Source organism: Thunnus thynnus, chromosome 22, assembly GCF_963924715.1.
Source record: "Thunnus thynnus chromosome 22, fThuThy2.1, whole genome shotgun sequence".
Taxonomy (NCBI): Eukaryota; Metazoa; Chordata; class Actinopteri; order Scombriformes; family Scombridae; genus Thunnus; species Thunnus thynnus.
Window position 1 is genome coordinate 16,127,934 of NC_089538.1, and position 22,198 is coordinate 16,150,131.

The window sequence follows — 22,198 nt, forward strand, 5'->3', positions numbered from 1 at the left end:
GTCAGGCATTTTCCAAGATTGTCATGTAATGAGAAATTTATGGACGCCCTGTAAAATATGTATATTTAATGTATTATCATGCATATCACTTATTCATGGTGTCCTGCTAACACTGGCAAGTTCTCCGGGCTCCTACTGTTGCTGTGGCCTCCTACCAACCAGAGCACCAGCATGGAGCTGCAGGGTAAAGACGCCAACATGCAATGACTAAGCATTTAAAGAGTTTATATTATTATATTATTATATTTTTATATTCCTCAAACTCTAAAACTAGTATAACTCAAGACAAGAAACCAGTCACATGACATGTTTAACTGTTGCAGGCAATAGTGTATTGGCACAAATGGGAATGACGCTATGTGACAGTTTTGACAAGTTGTGATTCATACTCATAGGCCTTGATTACATGTTTTGAGTACAAACAACATATACAACACAATAATAACAAAGTAATGAATCCAGCAAGAATGCAGTTCTACGAAAATTAGTTAAACAGAGGCAAAACTTTCTTTAAAAAGGCGCCAAAGTTATAAATAACTTGGCTTTTCTGACTGTAATAAAACAAGACTGAGACTCTCCAAGACTTGTTAAAAACTCTTAATAACCATTTACCATGTTCACCATCTTAGTTTACTGTGTTAGAATTTGCTAAGTAGCACTCACAGCTGAGGCTGATAAGAATGTCATTAGTTTTCCAAGTATTTGGTCATTAACCAAAGTATTGGATGAATTTAATCATGATGATGGCACTAGATGAAAAGCTAAGGGATCAAAGTTATTTCAATATATGGCAAGGGGATACGAATGTGTTGGCCAAATTTCATGGCAATCCCATCCAATAGTTGTTGAGGAATTTCAAACAAGACCAAAAATGTCAACTTTATGGTGGTGCTATAAAAGTCGACAGATATTTCACAGGATAAGTGAAAACATTGACCTGCTGGTTGCACTAAAAGATAAGTCAGGGATGATTCATCTTCTGGGGGCTGTGAATGTCTAGACAAAATTTCATGTCTATCCGTCAAATAGTTGTTGAGATATTTCAGTGTGGACCAAAGTAGAGGACCAACAGATTGACATTGCCACCCCTAGAGCCACAGTGGTACCATGGCTAGAATTATCTTAAAGAAATATTGATACTCATCTCCTAAATGGAGCCAGAGGTAAGACAAACCACAGTCATATGATATTTGCTTAAAATCCAAGATGACACATATACACACCAGAGGTATACATGTTCAGCAAATAGTCATACCTTATTCAACCACTATCTAGCCTGTGCTCACTGTTGATGAAAGCCAGCTGAGCTAAACACCTGACAAAACACAGTTTTATACAAAATATACTCTTATCTTAACTCTCATCACCTTGGTCTTGTGTCACTTGATATAATTTATAGCATGAACTGACATAACAAAAGCATCTTTGTAGGCTGAGGATGTCATGTTGACTCTCTGCCATCCTGAATTTTGTTGCGTTTGTTTTTTTGTTTTTTTTAACTCTGTTGTTTTTTCTGGAACAAGTTTACCATGGAGAGGCGTTACCAGCTGCTGGACCGCTTTAATTTTTTTCACTGTTTCATTTCACACCAGCTGCTGTTTTCAGCATCTAATTGATTGTTTTGTGATGACCACCATATTGACACTGATCTCTGCAGCAGTGTCAATTATTTTCCCAGCACCGTCAGTTTTAATCTTAAGGGTTTTGAATGTGTGTGTTCAGTGTGTATGAGTTACACTGACACTGGATGGCCACAAATCTGAGAAAAAGTGAAGGGAGTTTCTCTGCTCTGAACTTGGGCACAGTGGATCCATACTTCGATCTACTTCAGATTGAAATATCCACAGTTTTGAAAAAGATGATACCTACTTTAATTTGCAAAGTAATTTATAAGTCTTTGCTTTACAGTCTAAAGGTCCTGTATGTTGGATGTTTTTTTGTTTTGTTTTTTTGCTTGAATATATTTATTGGGTTTTTTTATATTTTTATACATACAGTAAAGACATGCAAAGTAATGGTAAACGTTGGATTTAGGGTGTCTTTCATTAGGTTATTCACTATATCAGAATTTTTTTTAAAAAAAAGATGTAAAGGGAGCTGTGAAGTGCTATAGTTTTCCATTGTTGATGCAATTGTCTTTAAACCAGTGCATCGCTGCTCTTGTCTGTGCATGTTGGATGGATGTTTACCGTTTTAAATTTTTAAAAATTTCTTGAACAGATGAGATGGATGGGCAAAAGGAATAGCCAGAAACAGATAAGGGAATTCAGGCAACATATTCATCTTGATAATATTAACCCAGCCAATTAACAAGATAGGGAGATTAGTCCATCGTTTAATAGATCTTTGACTGGATATCAAAACTTGATTGTAATGGTCTGGAAAAATGGGTAAAATAAATAAGGGGGGGTTATTATCTGAAAAATTGGTAAAATGAAGGGGTTTTTTTTTCGGACAATACCTCCCCTTCATGTTTCACCCATTTTTCAAGTAATATTGCTCTGATGATTTTGCTCATTCCCCCACACTGTAGCTCAGATTTCTCTAACCCTTACCACCTAACATCATAGTACCTAGTTATTTAAGAAGAAAACCCTACGTCCCTGGGTGGGCTTGAACCACCAACCTTTCGGTTAACAGCCGAATGCGCTAACCGATTGCGCCACAGAGACTACTTTGTCCTGTTACAGAGGGGGTGTGGCTTCAATTTGCAATCCCCACCCACCTTCATCGCCGTTTACCTCTACCAGGGCAATACGGCAGAATTTAGAATCATGGCCTATTGAAGGAAAAGAGTTCTTTTAGAAATTTACAATGTTGCACAAAGTCAAGACGTGGTGAGATGTAGCACAACGAGCTAACGAAGTCCTGTAAATGGAATGGCGTTCACGAGTCAAGTCTTTCACACAAGTAACTTCTCTCCTGAAAGTGACAATATTATCACTCCGATTAGTCTTTGAAACCATGTCAAAACAAACTACGGTAGCCATTGTCTATGCAGCAAAGATAAAGTAAAAAAATTGATAAATGGACTGTCAGGCGCTACAATATGCTTGTAATGACATACAACAATATTTTAACCATCAATCTTTGGGTTAGCAGACGAATGCGCGAATAAATTTGCATACAAGAACTACCGTTTCTGATGATTTTGCTCTCATTCATTCCCCCACACTGAGGCACCAGACTTCTTTAACCCTTACCACCTAACACCGTGTTAGCTGGTTATTTAAGCAGAAAAGTGGACGTCCCTGGGTGGGCTTGAACCACCAACCTTTCGGTTAACAGCCAAACGCGCTAACCGATTGCGCCACAGAGACTGCTTTGTCCTGTTTCAGAGGGGGCGTGGCTTCAATTTGCAATCCCCACCCACCTGCATCACTGTTTACTTGTCGAAGGGCAATATCGCAGAAATTTCAATGGTGGTATATTGAAGGAAAAGAGTTCTGTGAGAAATTTACAATGTAGCACAAAGTCAAGAGGTTTCGATTTGTGATACAACCAGCCAAGAACGCATTGTAAACAGAATGGCGTTCCCCATTGGCGTCTGCCACACCAGGGACTTCTCTCCAGAGTGCCACAATCCTATCGATGCCATTAGGTTTTGTAGCCATTTTTAAACAAACCAGGGTAGTCATTGTTTATGGGGTGTATATCAAGTTAACAATTAGTAAAGGGATTATAACAAGCTATAACGACATGCCATGATGTTTTCATCATCAACCTTTGGGTTAACAGTCCAATGCACTAACCAATTTTTATACAACAGTTACTGATGATCATCCTCTCATTCATTCCACCAACCTGTGATACTTTGGCTACAGCTCTCTCTAACCCTGAACATGATGTTAGCTGGCTGTGTAAACACAAGACCCTACGTCCCTGGGTGGGCTCGAACCACCAACCTTTCGGTTAACAGCCGAACGCGCTAACCGATTGCGCCACAGAGACTGCTTTGTCCTGTCACAGAGGGGGTGTGGCTTCAATTTGCAATCCCCACCCACCTGCATCGCTGTTTACCTCTACCAGGGCAATACGGCAGAATTTAGAATCATGGCCTATTGAAGGAAAAGAGTTCTTTTAGAAATTTACAATGTTGCACAAAGTCAAGACGTGGTGAGATGTAGCACAACAAGCTAACCAAGTCCTGTAAATGGAATGGCGTTCGCGAGTCAAGTCTTTCACACAAGTAACAGTGACAATGTCATCACTTCCATTAGCCTTTAGAACCATCTTAAAACAAACTACAGTAGCCATTGTCTATGCAGCAAAGATCAAGTAAAAAATTGATAAATGGACTATAAGGCGCTACAACATAGTTGTAATGACATACAACAATATTTTAACCATCAATCTTTGGGTTAGCAGACGAATGCGCGAATAAATTTGCATACAAGAACTACCGTTTCTGATGATTTTGCTCTCCTTCATTCCCCCACACTGTAGCACCAGACTTCTTTAACCCTTACCACCTAACACCGTGTTAGCTGGTTATTTAAGCAGAAAAGGCAACGTCCCTGGGTGGGCTTGAACCACCAACCTTTCGGTTAACAGCCGAACGCGCTAACCGATTGCGCCACAGAGACTGCTTTGTCCTGTTTCAGAGGGGGCGTGGCTTCGATTTGCAATCCCCACCCACCTGCATGGCTGTTTACTTGTCCAAGGGCAATATCGCAGAAATTTCAGTGGTGGTATATTGAAGGAAAAGAGTTCTGTGAGAAATTTACAATGTAGCGCAAAGTCAAGACGTGGTGACATGTAGCACAACGAGCTAACCAAGTCCTGTAAATGGAATGGCGTTCGCGAGTCAAGTCTTTCACACAAGTAACAGTGACAATGTCATCACTTCCATTAGCCTTTATAACCATCTTAAAACAAACTACGGTAGCCATTGTCTATGCAGCAAAGATGACGTAAAAAATTGATAAATGGACTATAAGGCGCTACAACATAGTTGTAATGACATACAACAATATTTTAACCATCAATCTTTGGGTTAGCAGACGAATGCGCGAATAAATTTGCATACAAGAACTACCGTTTCTGATGATGTTGCTCTCATTCATTCCCCCACACTGTAGCACCAGACTTCTTTAACCCTTACCACCTAACACCGTGTTAGCTGGTTATTTAAGCAGAAAAGTCGACGTCCCTGGGTGGGCTCGAACCACCAACCTTTCGGTTAACAGCCGAACGCGCTAACCGATTGCGCCACAGAGACTGTTTTGTCCTGTTTCAGAGGGGGCGTGGCTTCGCTGCATCGCTGTATACCTTTGGAAGGGCAATATCGCAGAAATTTGAACCGTGGTATATTGAAAGAAAAGAGCTCTGTGAGAAATTTAATGTAGCAGAAAGTCAAGAGCTTTTGATTGGTGGTACAACAAGCTAACAAAGCAAGTAGACAATTAATAAATGGATTATAACAAGCTATAACATAGCTGGAAGGACATGCCATGATATTTTCATCATCAACCTTTGGGTTAACAGTCTAATGCACTAATTGTTGTTTTCATACAACAGCCACTGATAATCATCCTCTCATTCATTCCACCACACTGTCATACTTTAGGGACAGCTTTTTCTAACCCTTATCATGATGTTAGCTGGTTATGTACAGAGCCTATGATAAGCCGGAGCAGTGCTTAACCCAAGCATAATAATGAAAAATAAGACAACAAACAACACAAAAACACCTCACTGTTTTAGTGTTCACAATTTTAATTAATGAACTAGGCTCTTAATGTTGTGAAGAATGAATGGTTGTTAGCACAGTTTCTTATGTGCTACAGCAAGTTATTCCAATCCTGAGAGGCTGTTATTTACATGTTGGATGTAATTAGGGTTAAATGTTGTTGTTTTTTTCCCCCTAAACAGACCCCTCCAAAGTGACCTGAATCAGCAGCTCCAAAAGAACAAAGAGGTCTGCCTGCAGCAAAATCAAAAAGTCTTGACTGAGAACATACAGTATACCAGAACCCAAGATCTGAGGTAACTTTCCCCTCCAGGTTTCACAACAAATGAAACAAAGCTTCGATGTCAGACAAAATGAGGGTGGTTAAAAAAAGGAATGTCACTGGAGCCAGCAAGTGGCTATTTACCATGAAGGATGCATTGTAAAATTAGCACAAGGGCACCATTAAGGTACTTAAGCATGACATTTTGGTATCACAGATCTGTCTATGTCTACATCTGCTCTCACAGAGAAATGTTAAAGTGCTGAAAATGTGCTCTTCACTTTCAGAACAAGCAAGCAGAGAAGTCTCAACCATTAGCTAAAATCCACAGATGAACGGTTGAAATAGATAGCTAAAACTAATGAATAAAGAGTTGGAATAGTTAGTTAAAATATATGGATAAACAGTTCAAATGGTGTTGCAAAAGTAATAGATTAAAGGTTAACATAGTTAATTAAAGCCAAATAAACAGATCAAATAGATTAAAGTAATGGAGAAATATTTCAAAAGTTAGCCAAAAGTAATGGATAAAAGATTAAAATAGTTATCTAAAAGTAATCAATAATAAGTTGAAATAGTTAGCTAAAAGTTATGGATAAAACAAAAGGTTAAAAGAAATGTTAGCTTGATGCAATAGATATTTGAAATGGAACTATGAACTACAAAGTTTATAGTTAAAAGTATTGGATAAATGGTTAAAATAGATAAAAAATAGCTAAGTAAAAATAGATAAAATAGCTAAACATTATGGATAAACACTTGATAGTTAAAACCTCTGCCACTCCGAGTGGTAGTGGTACAGATGCAAACTCAATAGTGTTAAATCCTGTTTAAAATCAATTCAAATGAACACATTTCAAACATTATCAGGTTGTGTTGATGAGGGGTTGTAAGGGTACTGCTCTATTCTTCTCTTAAATATGCAGTCATGTGCTTTAACTGACATCTAGTCTGTCCACTCAGTTTTCCACTATAAAGCACAGAGGACACAGCCGAATTGTAAATTTGCATGCTTCACATTCATCCCGGCTGGGTTGGGTGAGGAGAGCAAACTTTTGTGGCAATGTTAAAACAAAATGCCCAAGTAGGGAGGTGAAGAGGGGAAGAAAAATATTGAGGATGTTGCTTTCTTGCCCCTGCCAGAGAATTTCAAACAGCTGTAACGATTCGGTCAACTTTCTTGGGAGCAGATGAAAGAGAAGTTGAAAAGCCTCTGTAGACAGAGTAAGCCAGTGAGGGAGCAAGAAAGAAAGTAGAGGCTGCTTGACAACCAGGATTTTTCAGAGTGATTCAGCTCATTTTCGGCATACTCAAACCTCTGTTATTCCTCTCAATAAAAGAAAGGTAGGTTAAAGCTGCCTCAGCAAGAGAATTGTGGTTGCCTGTATAATAAGGCTGCCTGTGTGCTCTGGTGCAGTATGAGGGGATTTGCCTGAAAAGGGCTGGCAGTAGACGAAGGTGCCTCTGGGATGAGATTCCTGCCAGGTCACTGCAGGCGCTTCGGTGGCCAACGTATCACCTTAGGTTTCTCTTTTTGTATCTATTTACAGTATTCCACCTCATCTGCATTTACAGCCATGAGGGGAAATAGAGAGTGTGGAGAGTGCTGCATCGCTGCGACACAGCTGGCGGCCTGCCTTTACTTAGGGCTCCTCCTGCTGGTGTAGATAAGGGTTTGGCAGTTGCTCTTTTTTTTCCATGTTGTAATCCCCGTTGTAAATAAATGAAGAGGCGTGTGTGTGGGAGGGGATGAGCCGAGGTCAGCTAAAATAGCAGAACCTTATAACATCACTTCTGTGACCGGGTGGAAGTGTTGAGGCTCTGCAGACTCCTCAGATAAACGAACATGGTATCTACAACTCAAACACTTCAGCTATGTGCACGCACTGAGCACTTTATCAGGAAAAACTGTGCAATCTCATGCAATCCAATACAACAGCTCCCCCCTCATGTTTGTTAATAGGGTGGACAAAATATTAGGAACACTTTTCCAGCACATCACCAACCACACACTGTGACCTCGGTAATAAACGTAAAGTAGAATTATCACTTTTCTGACAGCGTCAACAAAAACTGAAGAAGTATAAGCCTCGTAAAAGTAGAATTTATGGCAGAGCTGTTGTATTGGCTTACATTAGATTGCACAGGTGTTCCTAATAAAGTGCTTGTGGAGTGTATATGAACATGAATGTTACTTATATAGTTAGAAAATTAGAGTTCCAACCTATAGCACACAAAGCTGTGAGTTTGCATGTGACAAGTATGATATTGTGTCGCACATTAATTCAATTTGAGGAGATTTATAACAATGAATGAAAGAAGTAGGGCTGAAAGAATGGTTGATTTATCGATTAGTCAATCAATGGAAAATGAATCAGTAACTATTTTGATAATTAAATCATCCTTTATGTCATTTTTTAAAGGAAATTTGTCAACAAAAATCACTAGATATGACTTCTCAATAGTTTAAACTAAAATGTCGAGTGTTGATGATGTCATGATGTCATGATGGGTATTTTTTTATACAACTTTGACATTTTCAAGGACCAAATGATTAATTGGTGAATCAGGAAAATAACAGATTCATCAATAGTGAAAAGAATTATTAGTTGCAGCCTATTGTAGGAGTGGAAACACCTTTTCCACATTTTCACTGCAACGATACACCTACAACTGCACAACAAATCAAACAAATTGATGAATTTGTGTTAATGCCGGCACAAACCCACACTCTGCTTGTTTATTACAGATCGCAGTGATGATCTGTGAAAGGTATTCATTGATTTTATTGATGGGTACAACATTAAGACAATAAATCGGGGCTCTTGTGACATAATGTTAACAAAGTACACTGTTGATGAACAAGCAACAATAAGACAGTTATTTCTATCTCTATGTCCTCTGCTGCAGCTAACATCCCTCTATTCCTCCTCCCTCCCCCGGCTGATATTGCAGTTCATCTGATACTACAGAATATAATTTATCACTAATCTTGCATACACTTCAGTCAGACAGAGAAGACAAAGTCTGTAGACATCTCCATTTCATGTACCCTGGTACATACAGGATCTATACTGTACATACAATCTATATTAACAGTACGTTAACAAAAAGTGCTGTAAATTCATGCTACAGTGCTGTGCTAAATCAAGACTTAAAAGTACAAGTTTCCAGCCTAAAAACTTTTTTTTTTTTTTTTTTAATTTTTGTTTCTAATTATGGTAACACCTTTGTTACAAAAAAAAAATCTTCATGGATATTAAAAAGCAAAATAATAATAATAATAAGTTACCCAACCTTTTTGCAAAAGAAGCCAGAATTCAGATCAATCGACTTCAGTTAGTGAAATTACAGTCATTTTGCTGATTCCTATTAGTAACTTAATTAACTCATTAAAACTGTTACCAAAGTATTTGAGCTGTTAAATAAACTGACATGTGATGCTACAGTTTGATGTGTATAATCATCGTAAACAATAATCTCTTACAACACATTCAACGAGTAAATTTATCGATGCATTCTACTGTATCTACATTATACAGTCAATTACTACAAAGTACAAAAAATAGTTTATGCCTCATAGGAGGACGATGAGAACTGACCCGAATCCTATGATGATAAAAATCAAACTAATTTCACAGGCATGTGTTTGACAATGTAAAACATCAGTGGTATAAAAGTTGTCCTGAATAAGGCAAAACAATACATGCCTTATGATACATGATTTCAAAGCAAAGCTTCACTCTACAGTAATATGAGAGAAAAAAAAAGAAAATAAAGTGCCTATTGTGTGAATAAGTTAAATTAAAATCGCTGTACATGAGTAGAGGTTTGGAAAAAAGGGGGTTGCGTTTTTTTTTTTTTAAGTGTGTCGGGGTGTGATGACAGGTGGAAGTGTCCTCAGGTGTTCACGTGGCTGTGAAGTGCAGACTTCAGCGCAGTGAGCTGGCCGGCATACAGTCACACAGAGCCCTCCTCTCTGCCCGCAGCACCAGCGTCTCAGTCTGTAACAGAGAAAACGATACGGCACGGCATGAAAAACTCAACTTAATGCAACACTTTACCTCTTAAACAGAAAAGTGGCTGAGAGAGGATAAAAAGAGTCAATATATTTGGCAAGTTCTGTATTATATATATATTTATATATGAATGATTTGTGTTGACAACAATGGACCATCAGGTTAAACAATATGTTAATTTACATTTTTATATAAATACATATTGAAAGATATTTCAGGAGGATATTCTTAAGACTACAAACATTTCCTAGAATATGTATTTTTGAGCCATTTTGATTTTATTTATCTAAATGTATTATTTACTTATTTCAGTCATTTTTCAAGCAAATAGTCTTTGGTTTCAGCTTCTCAAATGTGATGATTTGTTGTTTTTCTTTGTCATATATGAGAGTAAATTGCTGTGCGCTCTGAGAAACTGTGAATGCCATTATTTTTTAGCATTTTATAGACTAAATTATTAATCGATTAATTGAGAAAATAATCAACAGATTAATAAATAATGAAAATCATTGTTAGTTGCAGCCACAAATACAGAGGTTTTATGTAAAATGACGGCATCATAGAACCTGAAGTACATCCGACCCAATCGTTAGTGGTTCAAACAAAATCATCATCATCACCCACCAATTTTTATATGAAAGAAAAGCCGGCGCATCGTGAGCATTCAACAGTTTCATGGCGTGGGAGATGATGGATTTTCTCAAACAAAATCATAAAAAGGGAATAACGTGGGGCCTTTGAAAAGAACACTAATCCTGCTGCTGCTGCTGAAGTGCACATAAAAGAGAAATGACATGATGCTCACAAAAAAAAAATCCAGGAGATGCAGAATTCACTTACCCTGGCATCAAGATTGAAAGCAGTCTTCTTTAAATCTTGCAGTGCCCTCTGCATGAACTCAAACGCGTGACAGTCGACACATGGACGACCTGTAAACAAGAGACAATGTTAAAGACAGTGTCCCTCGTCATTAAACCAGTTCCTTAAAGCTGGAAAGTTCCCACTGTGGCCACAATAATCAAGACACTGGCAAAACCTGTGATTGTATTGAATTATGCAAGTATGTGCTTTATGGCTTATCAGTTCAACTTTTCATTTTAAGAGGAAGAATGTGTTATTTCTTCTCTTAATATTTACATCGTCTCTTTAAGGATTTTATTAATTTGGGTTGCATTGAGGAGGTCCACTTGAACATGTGGGTCAAAATGCTATTTCAGATCATTTTTTCATCTTGAGAAGAGTAAATATAACCGTGAGGAAGGCTAGATATCTAGGGCTGGGCAAGATATCAATATTATATTGATATTGTGATGTGAGACTAGATATCGTCTTAGATTTTGGATATCGTAATATTGCGATATGGCCGTGATTTGTCTTTTCCAGGTTTTAAAGGCTGCATTACAGTAAAGTGGTGTAATTTTCTGAACTTACCAGACTGTTCTAGCTGTTTTATGATTTGCCTTTATATCCACATTACTGATGATTATTTATCAAAAATCTTGTGAAAGCATCAATAACCATCCCTACAGTATTGTTGCAATGTCGATATTGAGTTATTTAGTCTAAAATATTGTGATATTTGATTGTATCCATATCACCCAGTCCTACTAAATCCCCTACCTTTTTCATGGAAAAGGAGGTCCAGTTTCTATTTATGAGCTTTGGCGGTTGCAAAACAAACTTCTAGGTATTTGCCTCTAAACACTGACATCGGCTGAACCTTGCAGAGATGATATAATGGGTCTTGGAGAAGCTGTGCAGGCCCAGCTTCATGTTGTGATGCATAAAATAATTAAAAAACCCCTGTGTGAACCTGCTGCCGTTACATATCACTGTAGCAGACCGAATCCCACCTTACAAATATTTAAAAACCCGCACTGAACGGGCAGAAAAATCCAAATCTTATTTTTAAATCCACCTACTCTCGGCAGGGATGACAGTCCCCGTCTCCTGCTCCGCATCAGCCGCAGCCAGACAGAGGAGCTGGACCGCCAGCAGCAGCACCGCTGCCTGCAGATATCCTCCGGATGCCATGGCGATGCGATCACCTTTAATTTCGAGATTAGAAATTAGCAGGTGTGTGGTTTGTAGAAATACAGCAACGGAGAATGTCCTACACGGCCGCCGTCAGTCAATGAAATCACAAAACCTTACAGGCTTTGTTAGAAAATAGTCCAGTTTTCATCAGTGAATGTTTGTACGTTTTTTAAAAAAATCAGTCTGCAGAGAATAATTGCTGTTTAACTAACACATTGTACGTTAACCTACCCTCAATCAGTCGATGATATTTTTCAGATCACCAGATCAGCGCAAGATGCCCACCAAGGATTGCTTTATGTAGGTTGAGGGAGCGCGCATGCGTAGCTCATCCCGATTTTTTTTTTTCCCCAGCCGCATTCCGCGAAGACCCGCCCTACTCTGCCTTTGATTGGCTAGTACTCGTTGCCTCCTTTGATTAGATTGGTTCGGTTTAGGCATGAGGAGTGAGCTGGTTAGGGATAGGGTAAGAGTATCAGGGTCACAGCCAATCAGAGGCAGAGTAGGGGCGGGTCTTCGTAGAATGCGGGTGGGTGGAAAAAATAACGCGCTCTGGGGCAACGGACCAAAATCAAGACTTCTGATCCCAAAATTTAAACCAAAGGCCTCGACGGACGTGCAATGAGTATACGTACACTTTATAAAAAGATTTATATACATCTTTATATACTCTACCGTAAAAAAGTTTTAGATTACCCCCATTTTTCTAGTTTTTATTGAAATTTAAGCAGTTCAAATTTAGTGAATAACCTTAAACCTGCCAGAGGTAATAATAATAATAATAAAAAGTTTAGATTACCAAAAAAAGAAAAATATTGTGAATTTCAGAGTTATAAAGAGGACTTTTGCAGCTTTTCTGCAGCATGCAATGCATGTAAATTAGCCTAAGTCTTGAAATTTGATGCAAACAATTGTCCCAACCTCTGTTGATTACCTACAAACCTCTTAAGTAATCAACAGAGTTGGTGACTCACACAGAGTGACTGGCACCCTGGACCAAAAGGGCTACCACAGCATCCTGCAGAGCCACTCAGTAGCCTCTGGTCTGTACACCTAGTTGCTCAGAGGTTCAGCCTACAGCAAGATAGCTATCTGAAACGTACGTCATACCTCATACACATTTGTGGGAACTTCTAACAGTGTTGGGAAGAACTTTCTGAACAATATTTCATTTCCATTGTAGAAAGAGGTGTATTCACCTGTTATATCTGCAAAACGTAGTTATTTTGATGAGTCCAAAATTTAGATTACATTTTGTTAAGCAAAAAGATTCTATGATATATTTTTTATTTGCAATTGTTAATTTGTTCTATGCTTTCATTCCAGAGTACACTGAGACATTAAGCTATATGCTGTAAATTTCAATACAGACTGGAAAAATTGAGGTGTTGATGTAGTATCATCAGAGGTGGAGTAACTAAGTACATTTACTCAATTCTTAAGTACACTACAATTTTGAATTAGTTGTACTAGTATTGTTTTTAAGATCTTACATAGAGAACGCATGTTTAGTGTATACAATATGTATTATTATAGATATACATGTAGCCTATAAAGTAGTCAAATTACGCTCAATTTCAACCAGGCAGCTACACTACAATGCTTCTTATGTAACACTACATCAATAATTTTGATACAAACACGTAATACACGATACTGTGCAAAAGTTTCAGGCACTATAAGTAAAGTTAGGATGCTTTAACAAGTAATGCCATGAATGTTTTTATCACTTAACTTCATACAAAGTTCAGTAAACAAAAAAAACCTAAATGAAATTAATATTTGGTGTGAGCACACTTTGCCTATAAATCAGCACCAGTTCTCCTTGGCACACCTGCAGTTTTTCAAGGTATTTGGCAGGTCAGTTGTTCCTGCATTTCCGAGAAGTTGCCACAGTTCTTCTGTGGATTAAGGCATCTCAGTTGTTTCTGTCTCTTCATGTGATCCCAGACTGACTTCATGATGTTGAAATCAGGGCTCTGTGGGGGCCAAACCATCTGTTACAGGACACTTTGTTCTCCTTGTAGGTGAAGACATTTCTTTATGACTCTGGCTGCATGTTTGGGGTCATTGTCAAGCTGCAGAATAAATTTGAGACTGACCAGATGCCTCCCTGATGGTATTTCATAGTGTATAAAAATCTAAACATCTAAAGCACCTAAAACTTTTGCTCAGTACAGTGTATCATAACACTCATGCATTAAACAGAAATTACAACCAGGCCTTTGGCCCTTTCCTTTGAAAATCCACAGGTTGATTTTCACTTAAACTCTTAACTATTTGCTATGTAAACTGTGGAGATAAAATGAGAGTGTGCTTGTGGCCCTTATCACGGGCTGACAGTCACAAGAGCACAGATTTGGATGTGATTTTTTAGTAGGAAGATGCTTCATTCATAAAATGGATAGACGGAAATAAAATGGAAATACTCAAGGAAAGTACCTCAAAATTGTGCTTTAAGTACAGTACTTATGTAAATGCACTTAGTTACTTTCCACCACTTAGCCACAAGCCTTACATAAGGAGTTGTGGTCTGGTTGGTACTGTGCAAGATGAGTGCAGTGCAATGAATAAATATGGACTAAATTAACTTTTCAGTCAGTTACGCCCATACTTGAGTTAAATTTTTACTTTACTAAAGCCCCCCTTCACTCAGAAGTGTGTTTTTCTTATTGTGTTGTCACTTGGATGTTTGAGCTTCACTGTGCAGAGTTTGACACTAGACAGCTGTTTCCACATTCATCTGCTGAGGGAGGAAAGTTTCACTGTGCTAATTGAAAATCCAATTTTAAAGGGTGGGCCTACGAGCAGGATTTGTGACATCACAAATAGATTGGAAGCCAATCCTGGTCTAATATTCAACTTATACAAGTGTGATGTGGAAACTCGGAGCCTCCACTGCATACACACTGAGAATGGACTTTACAGTGAAGTTGGAGGGAGAAAAAGGAAGTGTAATTTTAAGGATTTTAACAAGATAATTTAACTTTTTTGTAGAAAAACTATATCAGACACAAATTATTATTCAAAGTAGAGTCATTTATATACATCTTAAAATATGTCGGGAGGGGATCTTTAACATAAAATAGTATTATAGCTTTGGTATTAAGAAGTAAATACACCTGTTTTAGCTCAAGTTTTTCATGGTTCAACGGTGATAAATGCGACCCGCCCCGGTGTGGGCGGGGTCCTGACTGCTGTTTTCTTAGGTAGCCTGTTAAAATGCCCGAACTCAAAACACTTCTTTTCCCAAGATGGCGTCGATGAAGGACAGCGACACCGGCCTGTGGCTTCACAACAAACTAGGATCCACGGACGAGCTGTGGACGCCTCCGAGCATCGCCTCTCTCCTCACCGTGTCCGTAATAGACAACATACGGCTGTGCTTTTCGAGCTTATCGCCGCCGGTGAAGCTGAAACTGCTGCTCGGGATGCTGCATCTTCCCCGGCGGACCGTTGACGAGGTGGGTGTTAGCTCTCGGTTAGCCTGAGCAGCTATTAAATCAGATAAAACTACTAAGAAAACAGCTCAACCCCCGAATAGTTGCTCTAAGTCAAAACATTGCTGTCTTAGCGAGTGTTTTAGACATGCATATGAAACATCTCACCTCGCTAATTAACTACTAACGGTAACTTTAGCTTGCTATTTTAAATCCTGGCGACGGTTAAAACAGTTAAGCTACCGTTAAAAAAAAGCTGCAAGCTGATATTTCTGCGTCTGATCTTTCTAGCGACCAACGTGTACACGGATTCACGTTAACGCCAGGTGGCTACACGACTGCTTGTTGTCAGCATATAATTGCGTCTGTTTTTTTTTTCAGCGGTGGTACATTAGCCCGGCGGTTCCCGCACAGACATTATGGTGGGATGGGCTCAACTCAGAGCTAACTAAGAGAGAGCTAGAGGGCGGTACCAGCTCCCAGTCCGACATATCACTTGTGTAGCTGCTTAAAATGTTAGATACTCGTCATCAGTAAGTGCTGCATATTCAGACAGGTTGATGAGAAGCACATCTTCAAGCTGAGACTTTTTTTATTAGTCTCTACTCCTCAAAGTGAAATTGTCTTTCCATCAGTGGAGGAAGAATTAAAGGACAGGTTCACTGTTTTTCAAGTCTGTCTTAAAACAATAGTAAGGCGCCTAAATGAACACTGATGCATGTTTTTCTTGCTGTAATCATTCGTCCTGTTCATACTGACCATTAGAAGATCCCTTCATAATGCACTTGCAGTCTAAGTGATGGGGGACAAATATCCACAAAGCTCCTTCTGTGCAAAAAATGTATTTAAAACTTTATCTGAAGCTATTATGAAGCTTCAGCCGTCTAAATGAGTCAAGTCAAGTATATATGTTTCAATGTCACAGTCTCTTTAGTGCCAGAGTCCCTCTTTTTGTTACTGTACTTCAACCGCAACTCAACAGGGAAACACAAAGAGGGAATGTGATGCTAAAAAGACTGTAAATGCGTGCTATGTCTGCTATGTGTAACAGCCAGTATGAACAGGAGGAATGATTACAGCGAGGAAAACCTCTTTCAGTGTTCATACAGACACCTGATTGTTGTTTTAAGACAAACTTGAGAAGGTCCTGCATTCAAATAAGTAAATTAAAGACAGAGACCTGGGTTTCTGGTGGGCATTTGTCTTTTATTTTTCTCGGTTCAATAAACTCTTAATCACAAAAACACTGGAACGATTAATCAGTCAATAAAAATAGTAATTAAACGGTGATAAGTCATGTATCAATAATCAGCGTTAGGCAATCTTTTGTTAAGGGGGTTTCACTAACATTTCCCTCCTCTTTTTCCAGATGAAGGAGGCCTTGTCGGAGATAATCCAGCTGGCCACGGTGGATTCAGAGCCCTGGGTGCTGATGGTTGCAGACATCCTTAAGTCCTTCCCAGAGACCGGCTCTCTCAATCTGGACTTAGAGGAGCAGAATCCAAATGTTCAGGACATCCTCGGAGAGCTCAGGGAGAAAGGTGAGGAGATGTATGGTTGTTTCTTCAGCTGTGGTGGCCTCCTCTCTGACTGCCACTGGGAAATTGTCCCCATATTTTGAAAAATGTAAATATAGTTAAACATAATTTCTAATATAATGACTGATCTGGCCATATTAGTCAGCCAACTTCTCTGGAAAAGTTGTATTTATACCTACACGCTATGAAAAGATAAAAACAGGTATGATGTCATGTATCTGGTGCAGGTAATAAATAAACACTTAACTGAGCATGAATGTGACGCTTGTGTTTGCAGTCTGATAGTGTGATAATGTACTAAACATGGTGATGAAACAAACTTTGTAGAATAACTTTCCCAAACACAGCGCAGCAGTGTTTCTATTGGCGGTCTGAGCACATCTGCACGATCAAAAGTGAACTGCGAGTCTCTCGTGCAGCCCTCAAAAGAAGCGAACGCGGCACAGAGCGATTAATCATAGGAAGGAAGTGTAATGTGACTGTTAACATGCACCTCATTTGATTTTCAATGGGCCCTTATTTGAATTTGGATTTCCTCTTAGCGTCGTGTTTGTAAAAGGAGATTAGAGTAAATAGAAACCACAAGAATTGGTCTGTATTGAAATGTTTTTATTGCATGTAGTAAATGTGCTTATGCAGCAGTATTTACACCACAGTTTAGCTAAAAACTTTTAAAAGTGGCACCAAAGTGGCTGACAGTGACGTGTTTCGTGTGAGAATTTGTTTTCATGACATCTATGACTGGTGACGCCGTTATTATGAAACATGCTCGGCTCATTTAACAGGGAACTGAAAGCCGAGCCAAGAAAACATCTGTAGAGAAGATTTACAGAGGCAATATTTATACAGATGTTTATTGCAGTTTGGTTTGTATTCAGCATTTGCTACACAGTAATCTAATATCTCTATATCTCCAGTATCTGCTTGAAGTTATGTCAGCCGTGTCCTCATAGTAATTGCCGCGCGTCACGTTTAGTGGTTTCACTCAGGACATGACAAGACAGCGGTTGCTTGTTGTGACAGGAAATTGATTTATCTTCCTGAATATCCACAACAATGGGTGGCTTTATCCTTTCCAGAACAAGATATTGAACCTTTTTACCAGCTGGACACATTGGCTGAAGCATTGTAATTCAAAGATATTCTTTATTATTGCCGACAGTCTGGATTTTCTAACACAAAAGAAGCCATTGAATTTTGGCAGGTGAGATAGTGAAGTGAATGTTAAACGTGCACACCAGTCGCAGACAGACGATATGAATGAATGAATGAGATTTCTGAGCGCATGTCCTGTTATAAATTGTCAATGTTTCCCGTCCTCCATCCACAGTGGGCGAGTGCGAGGCGTCTGCCATGCTTCCTCTGGAGTGCCAGTACCTGAACAAGAGTGCGTTGACCACTCTGGTGGGACCCCTCACACCCCCCGTTAAACATTTCCAGCTGAAGAGAAAGCCCAAGAGTGCAACCCTCAGAGCAGAGCTGCTACAGAAATGTAAGTTACACCGGTATTTGGAAGCATCGGGGACGTTTCTGTCTTTTTGTGATTTGTTGCTGGAATATTTGAATCTTTAGGCATTTGTTTACACCTTCATTGTGCCAGAGAGGTGGATCAGGTTTCCTTCTGGATCATAACATTAGACTTAAAATGTAAGAAACTGCATTTGTGCATTTTTTTAAGTTTATTTTTATTTTCTGTTGCAGCCACAGAGACGGCCCAGCAGCTGAAAAAGACAGCCGGAGTGCCTTTTCATGCCAAAGGGAGAGGCTTGGTCAAAAAGATTGACACTACTAGTGAGTTGAAGACTAATAAATGCACACACACACACTGATTTAAAAATCCGTACCTTAGGTTCATGAGTAAGCACTTTCAAGTGTCTTCATTTAGGTCATGAAAGTACAACAAAGTATCTCAGGTTTCAAACGATAGCCAACATGAACTTTCTGTTCATGTTACTGATAAATGTTTCAATGTTCTTATGGCAGCACCTCTCAAGGGGATTCCCAAGGCCCCGTTTCGCAGCCCCACTGCCCCCAGTATGTTCAGCCCCCCCAGTAACCGCACACCTATTGCCCCTGCACGGACGCCCCTGCGCAAGGAGAGAGGGGTCAAGGTAATATGACATTTACTAAGCCCTGCCTAATGGTATTCATTATGACTGTATGTAATGAACTTTTATTTACCGCTTCTGCGTCAGTCGTTACGTGGTCGTGTTTCATCATCATTCAGTTCCTGCATGATCTGTGTTTTTATGTCTCATGATTTACTTGTTTTTTTAAATTCTTTTCAGCTGTTAGACATTTCAGAGCTGGACATGGTCGGAGCTGGAAGAGAAGCTAAGAGGAGAAGAAAGACTTTGGGTAATTATATTTCCAGCCGTCCATCAGTCCACCAAATGACTCAAATGTGCTGAACTTATGAGCCAAGAAAATTTGTAATTACGTTGAGATTCAAATGATGTTTTTTCCTGCTGTAGAAACGGAAGCCGGAGAGAAAGCAGCCAAAGAAGAAGCAGTGGTGGAAAACACCACACCCGACTACGCTGCTGGCCTCGTCTCTGCACAGGTACTTAACTCTACATTCACTCACACACAGACTGTTTTAAATCCACCTTTTCCTCCCTCACTTATCCTTCTGTTTAAATCTGTTTTTCTCTCTCTATTGTAATAAATGCTGTTGTAAAAAAAGCTCACTGTTGTTTTTGTCTTTCAGAAACTCGGGGCGTTAAACGAGAACCCTCTGCCGTCCACCAGCTACCTACCGGCCACACCCAGCATGGTTCCTTCCTCCTCCTACATTCCCAGCTCAGAGGCACAGCCAGGTTAGAGACGATCACGCTGCATCCAGCGCTCAAAACAATACTCACATATATTTAATAGTTAAAGGAGGTGAAGAAAAAAGACAAAACCTCACAATGTCTTTCCCTCACCATCCTCCTCTAAAGCAAACGCAGGCGGTTCGGGACGGGACACGCTGCAGTCGGCTCGCCAACCGGAGGAGTCAGCGACAGCGGGCGCCGGCGCCACCGCCACCTTACCAGGCCAGTACAAACAGAGGACGCCAATGTACAACGCGAGCACCACGGCAAACCCCGCAACCCCCACATCCCCCAGCACGCCAGCCTCCACCCCCGCCAGCAACGGGCCCCCAGCAGCTGCGACTGCCAGCCAACCCGAGACCCCCACCCAGCCTCCCAGCACACCTCAGACTCCTACACCGACACCAACCCCCACGCCACCACAGCCCCAGCCCAAAAAGAATCTCTCACTCACGGTAAGAAGGGGTAACATTGACGCCTCTAAAGACTTCAGTATTATTGAATCTGTCCACTGAATTGTGTACTTATTGATTACCTGTTTATATGATCTGTATATGGTGTAGAATATGTCTTTAATAGGATATTTCTTTTAGGAACGTGTTCATATTTTGGACAGTAAATAGTCTCATTTATTCCATTTTAGAAATTCAGAACTACTGTATGTGTTGAAGCTCTCAGTGTTCTCCTCAGTCAGCTTAATGTTCTGTTGCATGCTGTGTCCGCTCCTCAGAGAGACCAGATGTACGCTGCCCAGGAGATGTTCAAGACGGCCAACAAGGTCACCAGACCAGAGAAGGCCCTCATTCTGGGCTTCATGGCTGGATCCAGAGGTACGCAAGTCATTTGTCCAGCTGCCTGAATAAAAATGAAAGTTTAAATTCCTTGTAGGGTTGTAACAATACAGTCAGCTAATTACTGTAGCCACTGTATTTCATAGACTTAGAAAACTTTTTTTATAATTTTTTTCTGGGGCATTTCATTCCTTTACTCGAGAGATAACAGGAAACAAGAGGAGAGAGAGGGAAGGACACTGAAAGGAACAGCGGACAGTAATATGGCACGCTGCTTAACCAGTAGACTACCAGAGCACTCTGACTAACAATACTTTTAAGATAAAATGCCTAAATTGTAGAATGCAAATAAGAGACTCTTATGTGAATAAATAAACTGCCTTGTTTTTACAAGCAGACCAAAGAATAAAAATTTCCATATAAAGATAAAAAGCAAATGTCTTAGCTTGGTTTAACATTCAGAACACCTGTTCGTTACAATTTAAACAAACTGGTCCAGTTGCCAGTTTGATTCAGTTCATTCAGATTAGTGTGAATCTTAACTCTGTTGAGGGACATACACCTGGACCAGGACCATGAGGTCTCGGGTGCAGTTTGTTGTTCAAGCAAACTGACCAACCACAGGATTTTCTGATGGTAGAAGTCATTTTTTTGCTAAACTGTTCGATGAATGTCTCACTTGTCAGGCTGTATAACTGTATATTGACACCTCTTAGTTTGTTGAAGACAGTGTGAACTGAACAGGAAACCAGTACTGAAAGTCAACTTTGCATAATGAGTTTTACATTGTAAAGTGATATTTCAGCGTAGGATGAATGCAAAAAAAGTCTTTAACTCCGTCCAAGTACAGAGATGAGCAAGTAAGGGGAAACTGAGTTCCAGATGAGTTAATAAGTAAATGACTTGAACGGCATGAACCCACTACACAGCTGAAAGTGTTCCTGATGATTTCTAGACAGTCACCTTGTTACCAGTAGTAACCAGTGTGCATCCTCCCGTCTGTCCTGCAGAGAACCCGTGCCCGGAGCAGGGGGACATCATCCAGATCAAACTGAGCGAACACACGGAGGTTCTGCCCAAAGCCGACGGCACCGGCAGCACCACCATGCTGGTGGACACAGTCTTCGAAATGAACTACTCCACAGGACAGTGGACCCGCCTCAAGAAATACAAACCCATCACCAACACCTCCTGAGGCGCAACAGGAGGAGGAGGAGTCACTCGCTCAGCACATTCGACATTTCTTCACTTCAGAAACATGTTTACACACATACAAGTATTTGCATACACATTTGGGCCAAATCAAGCACTGGGAGGGTGAGAGATCGTCAAGGAGAGAAAGGTCCTCCCTTTTCCTGCACCGCCAAAATGCAGGACTCTTTGAAGAATATTTCTGTAATTTTTTGGGGGGGGAGGGGAGGGTGGTAGGGGGGGTTGTTTCCCTTATCCTTTTATTGTTTCTGTTTTTAAGTCACCTCTGATTCCAGGATGATGCTGTGGTCAGGACGGTTGAGAGAGTGAGCTATAAGAGTCTGAGCAGAGGAACGATTCTCACGGCAGACACTTTTCAACATTTGTACTCTGAAGTACAAGCATGTCACGT

The 22,198-nt window shown here is 39.9% G+C and overlaps 2 protein-coding genes and 2 non-coding genes across 4 annotated transcripts; 1 reads left to right on the forward strand and 3 right to left on the reverse strand.

The window, feature by feature from the left end:
• Positions 1 to 3,877: 3,877 nt before the first annotated feature.
• trnan-guu (transfer RNA asparagine (anticodon GUU)) lies at positions 3,878 to 3,951 on the reverse strand. The gene has a single exon. It is a non-coding gene; the product is annotated as a tRNA-Asn (tRNA).
• Positions 3,952 to 5,147: 1,196 nt separating this feature from the next.
• Positions 5,148 to 5,221, reverse strand: trnan-guu (transfer RNA asparagine (anticodon GUU)). The gene has a single exon. It is a non-coding gene; the product is annotated as a tRNA-Asn (tRNA).
• A 676-nt stretch (positions 5,222 to 5,897) lies between these two features.
• nelfa (negative elongation factor complex member A) lies at positions 5,898 to 21,943 on the forward strand. Its single transcript, XM_067580120.1, has 12 exons — positions 5,898 to 5,988; positions 15,265 to 15,474; positions 16,820 to 16,991; positions 18,319 to 18,480; positions 18,690 to 18,779; positions 18,972 to 19,099; positions 19,277 to 19,346; positions 19,463 to 19,551; positions 19,699 to 19,807; positions 19,931 to 20,259; positions 20,535 to 20,634; positions 21,606 to 21,943. Exons 2-12 carry the CDS (start codon positions 15,265 to 15,267, stop codon positions 21,788 to 21,790), a joined length of 1,644 nt encoding a protein of 547 aa, XP_067436221.1. The 5' UTR covers positions 5,898 to 5,988; the 3' UTR covers positions 21,791 to 21,943.
• Positions 8,691 to 12,490, reverse strand: nicol1 (NELL2 interacting cell ontogeny regulator 1). Its single transcript, XM_067580130.1, has 4 exons — positions 12,242 to 12,490; positions 11,896 to 12,021; positions 10,814 to 10,902; positions 8,691 to 9,958 (listed from the first exon to the last, which is right to left on the reverse strand). Exons 2-4 carry the CDS (start codon positions 12,005 to 12,007, stop codon positions 9,887 to 9,889), a joined length of 273 nt encoding a protein of 90 aa, XP_067436231.1. The 5' UTR covers positions 12,008 to 12,021; positions 12,242 to 12,490; the 3' UTR covers positions 8,691 to 9,886.
• Positions 21,944 to 22,198: the final 255 nt, after the last annotated feature.

Coding starts and splice junctions, on each gene's coding strand:
- nicol1 (XM_067580130.1), bottom strand. CDS start 12,007: ATGGCATCCGGAGGATATCTGCAGGCAGCGGTGCTGCTGCTGGCGGTC. Junction 10,903..11,895: donor GACTGTCATCCCTGCCGAGA/GTAGGTGGATTT, acceptor TCTTGTTTACAG/GTCGTCCATGTGTCGACTGT. Junction 9,959..10,813: donor CTTTCAATCTTGATGCCAGG/GTAAGTGAATTC, acceptor TCTCTGTTACAG/ACTGAGACGCTGGTGCTGCG.
- nelfa (XM_067580120.1), top strand. CDS start 15,265: ATGGCGTCGATGAAGGACAGCGACACCGGCCTGTGGCTTCACAACAAA. Junction 18,481..18,689: donor AGCAGAGCTGCTACAGAAAT/GTAAGTTACACC, acceptor TTTCTGTTGCAG/CCACAGAGACGGCCCAGCAG. Junction 18,780..18,971: donor CAAAAAGATTGACACTACTA/GTGAGTTGAAGA, acceptor TTCTTATGGCAG/CACCTCTCAAGGGGATTCCC.